The 12,612-nt window shown below is 36.2% G+C and overlaps 1 protein-coding gene across 1 annotated transcript; it reads left to right on the top strand.

Annotated features, from left to right (window-relative positions):
* The first annotated feature begins 769 nt into the window (after window positions 1-769).
* fam3c (FAM3 metabolism regulating signaling molecule C) lies at window positions 770-12,612 on the top strand. The gene is made up of 10 exons (XM_007245004.4): window positions 770-848; window positions 2,700-2,758; window positions 2,868-2,972; window positions 3,184-3,207; window positions 4,082-4,205; window positions 5,329-5,387; window positions 5,477-5,527; window positions 6,609-6,693; window positions 6,988-7,114; window positions 7,306-12,612. The coding sequence occupies exons 2-10, from the start codon at window positions 2,743-2,745 to the stop codon at window positions 7,393-7,395; spliced, it is 681 nt and encodes a 226-aa protein (XP_007245066.2). The 5' UTR covers window positions 770-848; window positions 2,700-2,742; the 3' UTR covers window positions 7,396-12,612.

Below are 12,612 nucleotides of genomic sequence, written 5' to 3'. Positions count from 1 at the left end.
AAGGCTCAATTGTCACACCACTGAATCCTAATAAAAAATACTGTTTTTTTATATAGAAAGTGCAAACAATTATTTTATTATACACCATCAGATTTAACCCATACAAGGTTACCTGTAAATTAACTTTTGTTTCAGCTAGTACTTGATCAAAATGAGCAGCATTGCCATACTGCAAACAAACTAGAGCAGTTTGTCTTAATGGTTTAGTTACACTCCGCTTTATTTTCTTATTCACTTCTTCGTGGTCAGGGTTACAGTGGGTCCGATTCCTAACACCTTTCACTCACGCCTTTGGGCAATTAAAAGTGTAGTAGGTAATTTGTCTCAAATTACATCCTGGTACAAATTTTAATCCCTTTCCAGACTCAGTTGCAAATTTTCTCCCAAATTCCAAATAAAAATTTTGTCATTTCGCACATTTATTTGCAGAAAAAGAGAAATAGTCAAAATAACAAAAAAGATGCAATGCCTTCAGACCTTAAATAATTAAAAAAAAAGAAGTTCATATGCATTTAAAATCACCAATACTAAAACTCAGGAGTTTCAACATTCGATTCAGCTTAGTTCAGCTTTGTTTGATGACTTGTGGCCATCCATCTTCCCCCTAATTACATACCAGTGGATTTCAATACGGTTCAGGTCTAGAGATTAGAGATACATGAATATGAACTTGTTTTTATATATATATATTAGTGAGAACCACGCCCTCGTTTGATGAAAGTCCCGGAAGGACACGCCCCCCGGTGAGCTGTCAGTATTGGGAGTCCACGCCCCCTCCAGACTCTGAGTGCTGCATAGCTCCGGTAGCTCTGTGTGTCGTGGCAGATGTTTTCACTCAGCTCAGTGAGGTCAGTCATTTCTCCATCTCTCTTTATTAACTAACTGTGTTTTTAAAGCGCTCTTATCTGAGTTTCGAGTTTTATTGCTGTTTCTTACCTGTTTATCGGTAGCTAGCGAGTTAGCAAGCGAGCTAACGTTAGCTAACTACGTTTAGCTGAAGCGGGTCGTTTTAGTAACGTGTCGTTTATCTGAGTTACTCAGCTGAATCTGGACCTGTTAGATAACCGGGTAATATAACTGTTTACAGGCGTCTTTGTGTGGCTAGCGTTCATACACCTGTATAAATATTCTAGAAATTAGTCATTATTGTAGACCGACAGTTAGCATAACTAGCTGTGTTACACTAAAGCTAGCTGTGTTAACGTTATACCCAGGTGCTGCGCCGAATTCAGCACCCTCCCTCAAGAGGAACTGCAGATGAAGTTTCTTTTTTATTTTCTCTTATGAGTCAGCGTAGTTTAGAACAACATCTTGGGCATCTTATTACCGTTTTTGGCGCGTTTTTCTAAGTAAAGTTTAGACCAATAAACTGCACGGGGTTCTGAATTCGGCACAACACCGGCACATCGGATAGCAGGCTAGACCAGTTCGACAGTCCTGAGGCAGATCGATTATCAGCCGTCCCCCCGAAGACCCCAACCCCAGATATCGCTAGTTTCAGCTGCTGCTCTGAATACGATTTTTAGGGGAGGTAGTTATCAATTTATTTAAATTGATAAATAAATTCAATAAATTGATGCAGATACTTCGTATTGTAAACTGCTTAACACTTAAACACTTGCAAGTTGTTATTAATTAATTGTTACCTAATAAAATCACTAGAAATATGTTAAGAAACGTAAAAGTCTACCATGATTCACGGTTCTAACGGGATAAAAACTTCTCTCATCCAAAGCGGGTCTTATTCGCTTTATTCTCTTGGAGTATATCGAATTAAACCTCCTGTTTTCCATGATAATAAACCAAAAGTACAAATAGTATAAACTTTCCTAATAGCGTTCATTTCCACCCGACCAAAAACACTGGAACTCATGTAAAGTCGTAATTACGACCTAAAACTCGTAACTAGGAATTTCCGAGGAGGCTGTGAGCGGGTTATCCTGTACTGGTTGGACTGGAGCCACTGGTACTTCTCTACCTACAGAGACGGAGTGACGGGGCGCTTCTGTTAAATAACCGGACAACCCAGCCTAGCTAATTAACTCTAGTTATCTAAGATATATTAACTAACGCTTACTAACTTGATTTGAGACTTCACTGTGTAACATTTATAATCTGGCCAGCCCCGCTCTGTCCAGCCCCGCTCTGAGTATCAGCATCAATTAAAGTAACAGTAGTTTATTATCAGATTAAATAGTTCAGTGTGCAGGTAAGATACTGGGAGTGATTAAGTGCTGGCAGGTTAAGCAAATTAATTAAATTATTCAAATTACTGCGGTAATACGATGGGAATAAAATGGGATAATTTAGTTTGTACACATTTACATAGTTATAGAAGCTGACAGATCTCAGGAGATACACATCTGCTTCTGACAGAAACCTGTAAATAACTTTGTATTGATTTCATATTTTACACTTCCTAAACTGAAATTTGAATAAATAAATAAAACGAAATAAATAAAGCTAAATAATACATTTAAAACTACATGTAAAAAAAAATATTTTAATGATGCAGTTTTTTTAGAAATTAAAAAAAAAAACTAATTTGCTATGTAAGAATCACTCTTATATTTGAAAAAAAAAAATAAAGATTTTTTTAACACTCTCACCCAGCCTTGGTATGACTATTAGGTTAACTACCTGCTCTTGTAACTAAACCCATTATGCTAATTTGTTTTTTTTTTGTGTGTGTGTTTTAGGTGCTGAAGTCTTGTTTACGCAGTCAAATACGTGTGCACAAAAATGATGAGAACAGGAGGTTAGTTTTGTTTTAGATTTATCAGGTCTCTGACCGGCTGGTTAAGTGTAAAGTGGGATTTTAAGTTGTTGGTTTATCTTTGACTCAGCATGCTTATGTTCTTTTCTAGGTATTTTAAAATTGGCAGCTTTGGTTTCTGTCTTCGTCTTGGCTCTGTTCTTGGCCTTTGAGCTACTGGAAATAAACCTGAATTTTAAGTTGCCACAAGTTTTTGGTAAATATAAATTATTCATAATTATTTTGTCCTTTTGTTTTCCATGTGTATGTTGCAAGCTTGTATTATTTTATTTTCTATGACAGATTAGCTACATACTTCAAGAATTGTGAATAAATATCAATGATTATAAGGAATTAGTTAGATATAATCTTTTTTTTCCATTTTATCTAATGCTTGTCTGATTAAATAATTCTCTTTTTCTCTGCAGAAAGATCTGTACCAGAGGAAACTTGTGAGTAAATTTAACCCACATCAGTGCAAGTTTATTATATTCATACACCTACCATATGCAGGATTTTAAGGAAAACTACCTTCAGTAGGCCATAATTAAAAATAATAATAATAATAACTATGAAAATAAATTAAACCAATGATATTTTTTGAAACCATTAATCAGTGGGTTGTGGAAAGGTGAAGAAAATGTGAACACACAGTCTAAATATAATATAGCTTTGGTAGTCATGAAATATATTTCACAACCACCAACTGATTCATGCTGAGATGAAAAAAACAGTTGTTTGTGGAGTATATAGAAGATACAGAATGTGTAGGTTTTATGTTGATTTGTAGTTTTCACACCAGGATACATCAAGGATAAAAGTCAGTCATGCAAATAGAAAATTTTCTTCTGGAGCTGTAAGTGGGCATATTGCAAAATAGGTGTTAACAGGATCTTGGTATGATGACTATGCAGTTGGTGTAAGGTGTGGTTTGTCGTGTTTGCTTTGTAATGTGTATTAGGTCTTGATGATTTTGGATTGTATTCTTTCAGGGAAAAGAGGTTAGTGTTAATAGACCTATTGAGTTCGGTAATTAGTACATCGTGTTTGACAACATAGTAGTGTTTTTCAGGCTTAGTTGTATGTACAGTTCAGTGATTGACCTGCACTCACTTGCTTGTTTAATTAAACATATTAATTCACCAGTGTGTTGCATTTGAACAGTTGTGATACTACCAACAAAACATAAAACTGGATATAGCACTAGCGCTCTGTGAGCAAATTTGAGGAACAGTTATAAATGATGATTAATTGGAAAAGTAAATGCATAAACTGTGCATATTTGTCTAAAAGTGTAATAAAGGTAAGCCTATTCATTCTCCATAGCTACAAAGCAAACACGGTATAAATGTGGCCTGTCGAAGCCCTGCCCTGCAGACCATTTCTTCTTCAAAATGGCCAGCGGAGCTGCAAGTGTAGTTGGCCCCAAAATCTGTCTGGAAGACAATATGTAAGTACATTTTTTTTCTGCTTTTAATTTATTACTTCTAGCTATGCTGTAGGTTTTGTGTTCATTTTGGATTAAGCTGTTTGTTTTTGAATTAGAATTAAACATTTAAACATGAAAATTTTTGTTTCCGTATAAAAACATGAAAACCATGCATTATCATTTTTAAATTTTTTACTATTAAATTGAAATGTTGCAATAAATTTGTTGACAGATTAAGGTCTGGGGGAATTATAGGCAGGTTGAGAGATGTTGTTTCAAGTCATACTCCAATTCCAACCTTATTCACAAGTTGACCCTTAATGTTGGTAGTACAGTTGTGTATTCACTTACTTCCTCCCTTTTGCAAACATGCACCATGTAGTGGAGCACAGTTAAATATATGTAAGCAGGCTTGTAGACTTGTGGCGAGCACTGCAAAATCGAGGGAGGAGCTAGTATTAGAACATTTAATGCTCTTATATGTTTGGCTGTGGATTCTTTTAGCATTGTTGGGACTTGGATCTTGTCTCCCAGTAGTGATTACCTGAAAATTATCAAGTGTACCAGCATTAACTGTATGTGTGACTTTAAGGAAAGAATGTACACTGTTTATTCTTTTTCTGAACACCCCTGGAAATGAATACATCCAGCTACTTAAGGTTGCAACCATGGGGGACACAGATGTGCTGAGGAACTCACAACTCTGTAGAAAAGTAATGTTGATAAAATTGGACTCTATGGAGCAGATAAACATTAACCAGTTGGCACCCTACCTAATGCCAGGTATGGTCTATAGGGATACAGAGTCCCCAGCATTAAAATGTAAAGCAGGAGAAGAACTTTCTCTGAAGTAATTTTGGTCCATCCAGTAGTTTTGAGATGGGGTGGTGATCGTCCAACATCCTGGTCTCACTCACATTCTTGTGACTAAATGCAATAAATCCTCATGCCAATGCCGGATTTTAGTAAAAAGCTTTTTGTAGACAGTAGAGACAGTCCAACAAGAGTAGGAATAAATGTGTTTATTAATGCTTGTGATTTAGAAAGAAACAATAAATTAGCAAATGTTCCAGTAGAGAATTTCTTTATGACTTTTATTTCTTTCACAGTTTTGTAATTTTACATTTACTCTTTATGTCCACAGATTGATGAGTGGGGTGAAGAACAATGTAGGAAGGGGCATGAACATTGCACTAGTCAATGGTAGAACTCTGCTTATTTGTTACAAAGTTCTGATTTTGCGTGAGTGGCCATCACTTAGTTGTATTGAATTTAATTTGTTTTTGTTGAAGGAAAAACTGGTGAGGTCGTCAAGACTGAGTTTTTTGACCTGTGGGCTGGTGGTAAGTATTTGCTTCCTTTATTATAACTCTAATTACCTTATCTTTACTTTCTGTGTTTAGCGTGTGCTTTAGCATTGTTTTATTTTGTTGAAAAATGCATGTCCCTGAAAGTACTGTCCTATAGACAGCTCATGCTTAGTACACTTTTTCTGTCACAGATTTACATTTACGTTTACATTTAAGGTATTTAGCAGACACCCTTATCCAGAGCGACTTACCACAGTGCTTTGTTGTTACTTCAAATTATCCATAGTTAGTTTGTAGACTAGGATACACAGAAGAGATACACATAGCTTGATCATGTTTAGAACTCCCCTGGAAGTTTTTTTTTATAGATTAGTTTAAGAACTCTTTGAAAAGGTCCTGGGCTTTTTTCTGGCTATCACAGCCTTTTTCTGGTTCTCGGATCAAATGCAGCAAATACGGAAATATCAGATTCACTTTCTTAGTATCCTTCTGCTCATTTATGCACAATTAAACCAGAATAAACAGAGAATTAGAACTAAGCTGAGTTGGACAACTAAAAGAGAGTGAGGCAGAGTTACTGCTAAGATTACCAGATTGATTCACTTTAAGGCCACAACACTTTTTAGTACTTTTTAAAGTATTTTGTATGTGTAAGGTGCACTTAGATGTTCACTCAAGAAATTTCCAGAATTTGCGGACTATTACTTTATGCTATTTTGTAAGAAGGCAGGATTACACTAGAGAAAGAAATGATTTGACAGTCTTAGGCAAAACAGGCCGCTCATTACATGAGGTATTGGAGTTGTAGTCTAGTTCTATGCAGTTTTTTGTTTATGCACTAATTCATTGCAGTTTTATGCTAAATGCTAACAGTGGCTACTCATGGTGCTGTGTTCCTTTCTACTATTCTATTCACATCTGCTAAGCAAGTGCTTGTAAATGCATAGTCTGAAGAAAAACCTTATTGCATTTTATAGTCATCCAGTAGAGCTTTGCAGAAATTGTGTATTAAAAAGGACTGTAGCTGCTGGAATATTAGCCTTTTACCTTAATGGATTTTGAAGCCTTTTTCTAATATTTCATGTTGTGTCTTTCCCCATTTTTCTCTCTCTAGATGTCAACACACTTATCCAGTTCCTAAAGTCCATAGAAGATGGAACAGTTGTTATGATGGCCACATTTGATGACTCAGCTTCAAAGTGAGTGTTTTTTCTTATTCCTTTTAGCCACGCTTAGAATTGATTATAAATACTGGGGAGACAAAAAGTTGATCCGATTCTCTAACTAATCTAGCTTTAAATCATCCCTGATTGTTTAAAGTTCTTTCTGTAATTTTACATTTAAAACTATGTGAGGCTGAATTTAAAAGAAATCAAATAAGGTGAAGAGGTAAAGTTGGTAAGACAATAATTCATTTTATTTTATAACGTTTCAGAATGTGAACCTATTTTAAATTAAGTTTAATATTTTCATGTTTCCTTTCTAATCAAAAGGCTTAATGATGAAGCAAGGAAGCTAATATCAGACTTCGGCAGTTCACAAATCGAGTCACTGGGCTTCAGAGACAACTGGATCTTTGTTGGAGGAAAGGGGATCAAAACAAAAAGTCCTTTTGAACAGGTAAATTTGTAGAATCAATCATTACATTTTTATTACAGGAAGATGTGGCTAAGACGTGTGTTTATGCGGGTTTTAAAATTATCAGTTCCTTGAGACCCGAGACCTTTAATGGAAGTGTTATTTACGTTGTTGGCAGTTTGATATATGAAAGTTTCATTAAATTAAATTAAAAACCTGTTTAATGTCCTCAGTACATCAAGAACAATGCAGAGACCAACAAGTATGAAGGCTGGCCAGAAGTTCTGGAAATGGAGGGGTGTATTCCTAGAAGACAAAGCTGAACAAGTTCTAATTCTAGCCATCTTGGACCAAGTGACCTACAGTCTGTGTCTGCAGTTAATTGAAGCTAAGAAAAAAAACAGTAAGCTTTTATTTTTGTTACTGTTAAGCTTTCTCTTCTGTGTGAAAGTAGTTTTTATATTTCTAAATTGATATAGGCAGTAGTTTAAAACTGCTGATTAATCAGTCTACATGATTCAAAGTTTGGATTTTTAATTGTGCAATTAAGTACCCACAGTGCTGAAATGTAATTTTCTTTTTTTTTGTGAACCTGCTACCTTATTATTGGCTAAGTGTATTTTTGCAACATTTCCCACTAGTTGAGTGTGCTGAGAAACCAAAAAAAAGGTCTTTAATGTATTTGCCAGGTGTTTTAATCTCAGTGTGACATTGCTATCTGTTTTACGTTTCTGTTCCTTTCATCTTTATTGTAAAAGTAGGCCTATTTTCATATTTCAGTAACAGTAACATATTTCATGTTTTGGTAACTTTGCAGTCATGTCTTTTTATGCAATGTTGTGAAATGGAGATGGTTTAAGGAAGACAAGGATAAGGAGTATTACATGCAGGGCGTGGTGTGGGTCTCATTGCAGTGAGCCAGGTTCATTGAATGGCTCTATGCCAGGCAAACTGTGCAAAAAGTGGATAATGCAATCGGCTACATTGCAATCATCAGGTAGGCTTCTCCCTTTATTGGTGTTTTGTTGAATTGAGCCAGGACACTGCCAGGGCATCCCAGATCTACCCATCTGCAAGCTCACTTCACAGACCCATAACTTAACCAACATCATACATACAGAACCTCGCTGTCCTAACTGATGATTTAGGGCGTTTTCACTCCTGTAGTTCAATTCTCTGGTCCGAATCAGTTAATGAGTTTGTTTACTTGGAGCGTTTTATCGCTCTGTTCGGTCTGGTTTCACATAAATGTAAACGCACCACAATGCGCATCAATAAACCACGCGAACAGCCTGTGTCATCTGATTGGTCAGAGCTGTCTGACACCGGAGTACTTTAAATATAAATATACGAAAAAAGCAAATACAGCAAAAAGATTTTGTGTTCCAGCGCAAATATCTATGCTTTAACACTGAACGCTGAAACGCTGCACTTTAAAACACAGTGTTTCTATGTGCAGCGTAGATTTATACATAATAAACAGAGTCACGTATTGGTTTGATGTGAAAGTTCATGATGTATTTTGAAATTGGCACTCCTTGGCTTTTGTTTTAACAGAAGCTGCTGCTTTTTTGCTGGGATTTATTGCAGGTTGGTTAGTTACTAATTTGTTTTGTACCTTTCGCAACATTAAGGCTGCTTGACATTGACTTTTTACACATCAGCTGTATCTTAAGCTGGTCCACCACATTCTCCACCCCCTGTTCTCACATGCTTGAAAGTCAGTTCAGTACATGTTCTTTCTATTAGTGTTCAGAGCACGTGGGAGGAAATGTCCACTTTGATCTAAAACCTTGCTCCTCAAGTGGTTGGTCCTTAACACAGTGACCTACTGCAGATCACCAGCTGTGTGATGGTTGTTCAAGTCCTTCTCTAACTGCTTGCAATGTTTGACCAGTGTCGTGACTCCAACTTTAACTGTGATGGCATACATAGAGTATGTGAAAACAGGCGCATATTGGCTGTATTACTAGGCCCCAATCCCATTTCTCTTTTTTGTACCTCGACTCCTTGTTTTCGAATGTAACTCTGTTCCCAGGGGAGAAAAGGGAGAAATCCCCTCCCTCAAGAATTGAGAAAAACCTTTAAGTATCCAATACAGATATACAGCTGTGGAGCAATAAAGTTCTAGTAACTTTATGTTTCTGTTCCACCTTAAATTATGGTAATATAGTGGTTATCATAATCTGTAATTGACAACAATACTTGATTATTTGTGGGTTTCTTTGGTCGTTTGTGATGCCATCTTGCTAGTGATTCTCACAGCCCTCTGTTTTGAATGTGCCTCTGAACAATTCTCAGTTTGAAGGTTCATGTAGCCCTAAGACTTCGCTCTCCTTCTAGAATTAGGAACAGAGGGGTGAAATGGGATTGGGCCCAAATCTTGCCTATGCACCACAATAATACCATGATAATGTCAACTATTGTCTGCAGAAAACATTTATGCTTTGTTTACTGCATTTGGTTGCACTTATAAGTAGTGCTCATGTCTCTGTCTTGCTGTTTTCTCATATTAACTGCTCTAAATAACTATGCACACCACTGTGATGCCGTACAGATCTTTTTACAGTGGTGTGAGAAAGTGTTTGCTCCCTTCATTATTTCCCTTTTTTTGACATCGTAAATGTTTCAGATCATCAAACAAATTTAAAATTAGTCGAAGACAACACAAAATGCAGTTTTTAAATGAAGGTTATTATTAAGAGAGAAAAAAAATCCAAACCTACATGGTCTTGTGTGAAAGTGATTGCCCCCTAAACCTTATAAATGGTTGGGCCACCCTTAGCAGCAACAACTGCAACCAAGCGTTTGCGGTAACTTGCAATGAGTCTTTCACAGCTCTGTGATGGTATATTGGCTGCACTCTTCTTTACAGAATTGGAGGGTTTTCTATCATGAACCACCTTTTTAAGTCATTCAGTCATTCAAAGGTGGACTTGCTGGCGAGTTTTGTATCAATGTTCTGCTGCACAACGCAAGTTTGTTTCAGCTTGATATCACGAAGAAATGGCCGGACATTTTCAACTTTTGTCTCATCGGGCTGATCAAGCCTTAATGTTCTTTTTGCTCAGCAGTGTTTTTTTCGTCTTGGCAATGCAGGCAATTTTTGCCCAGTCACTTTCTGATGGTGTAATAATGAACAGTGACCTTAACTGAGGCAAGTGAGGCCTGCAGTTTTTTGGATGTTGTTGTAGGGTCTTTTGTGACCTCTTGGATGAGTCCTCGATGCACTCTTGGGGGGGTAATTTTGGTTAGCTGGCCACACCTGGGAAGGTTCCCCACCATTCCATGTTTTCACCATTTGTGGGTTTAACAGTTTATGACACAGGGGCATGTGGGTTTGGATTTATTTCTCTCTTAATAATGAAAAACTTAATTTAAAAAAATGCATTTTGTTTTTCAATTATGTTGTCTTGGACTAATATTTAACTTTGTTTAATGTCTAATCTAAAACATTGAAGAGTCATATATAAACAAAACATTTTTTTGAAAAGAACTCATGATGGGGGCAGAACTTGTTCACACCAGTGTACACATGAACAAAGGAAATAAGTTAAAGGAAAGAGTATGAAGAGATTAATTTCATAATGTTTTTTAATATTTTGGGAGGGGGGATGGGAGTTGTATGTTATTGTTTGTAAAGTTTGACAATCTTTTTTTGATGTTAGGTGTTTTTATTAGTTTTGGCTGAAGGCTTCTGTAATGAGTATATAGTCGTTGTCACCCAAAAACCTTGCATCTGAAAAATGAAAAATATGTAAGAAAATCTTTAGCACAGTGAGCAACAACACTGCCTCTGCTGTGGCACACTGGCTGGGGAAGCACTCCACGCTACACCAATAAGAGTCCCTAGGCAAGACTTCTAACACTGCAATCGGCTAGCTCTGTAGCATGATTTAAATATCAGATAGAGAGTCAGAGTCAAATACAGTAAATATACATGAATAAAATGTTTTTATTGTCAAATCCGTTTAGAATGTTTGTACTGGTCCACATTTTAGGAAACTTTTGAAACATGGTGTGGGTGATGTTACCCTTTGATATTGGCACAATATTTCAGGGTATTTTATTAGCATTATTATTGGCAATATGAAAAACACATTAATTTAATGAATAATCCTCTGTAACAAAGTAAATGTTAAAGTTCTATACAGTATACACAGTTTTAAACATGCATCAGAAACAAAAAATACATTTTCCAAAAAATATTAAGTGCAGATATTTCCATACTACTTTGTGACACAGTATATTGTGTGTGTGATCTGGTATGACACCCACCCCTATTTAACACAATGTCCAGATTAAAAATGAAAAAATAAAAAAGGATGCAGAAGGTTTTTGAGTGACCGTGACAATATGCATTAATCATCCACTGTTCTATTTATTTATTTATATTTATTAGATTTGCTTAGGTTAATAGTTCCAGTGCAAGTGTAGTGTATACCACTGTATTACTACAGAAACATTAAGAGCATGCTGTAGTAACGGGTGATGTGATGGTTTATTCCTCTCACACCTGAATGTGAGAAAAAGTTTGCCCGGTCTGTGTACACATGCAAACTAACTCCAATATTGGCTTATAGGAAAAATCTGTCTGGGTAGTACTATGCAAGCAAACTACAGGAACGGAACTCTTCCATAGTTGTTCTCAAGCACAGTCTCTGGAAACCCATGCACTGCACACTGTTTCTTCCCATGCATGGGGTCTTCTATACTGTAATTGAGAAGATCCACTCTCCTATAAACATTTAAACTTTTTGAATCACTGTAGAATTGTTATCTGAAAATGCTGTATGTCCTCTTAGTTTTACAGCCCTGCTGCCAAATGCAGTTATTTTTTTAATTAATGTGAGTGATCTGTTTGCTCTCTGTAGTATTTTAATGATTAGATGTGTAATTTAAAGAATTATCTGTCTAAATGCTGTTTTTTTTCAAGTGTTTTCTTTTTAATTCAAATCAGAGTTTGGGCTTTGACTGTGGATCACATGATCAGTAGAACTGTTCATGTATAATGATTTATTTGATCATTTGATAATGAAGAAGGGTAAACTGTTTTTGTAGCTAATGTTCCTGTGCTGTGATATTGCAGTGTCTCCATTCAAGCTCTGTGGCAAGTTTGTTAAGTGTAATCTCAAAACTTGTATCATGTCCAATTTTGTGCCTTCTGTTAAAGCCACTTTTTTGGTACATCAGTAGAATATAACACATGGAAATCTGATTTGCATTTAGTTGATGGAAAATTTGATTTGATTCTTAATTCTAATGAGAGAACCAGTGATGTGCCTTGTTTCACCTTAAACCAGGGTGTAGATTCAAATACGTGGCTGCAGGTTTTCTTTCCATACAGGTAAAAACGCTTTTGTTTCCTCACTGATCATGTGAGCTCTGGTAGCCACCCCTGCGGCAGACGAAGAATATAGGGTCAGACAGAAGCTGCATTTCAGTCCTCACTCAAGTCAGTTACTTTTTTAGGGAATATTGACTTGTAACCCAAATGATTTGTTGTGAAACCTTTTGTCTTCATTAAATATTTGTATCAA

Source organism: Astyanax mexicanus, chromosome 2 (genome assembly GCF_023375975.1).
Source record: "Astyanax mexicanus isolate ESR-SI-001 chromosome 2, AstMex3_surface, whole genome shotgun sequence".
NCBI classification, from domain to species: domain Eukaryota; kingdom Metazoa; phylum Chordata; class Actinopteri; order Characiformes; family Acestrorhamphidae; genus Astyanax; species Astyanax mexicanus.
The sequence above is the reverse complement of the archived record's forward strand: the minus strand, read 5'-3'. Positions and strand labels throughout refer to the sequence as shown.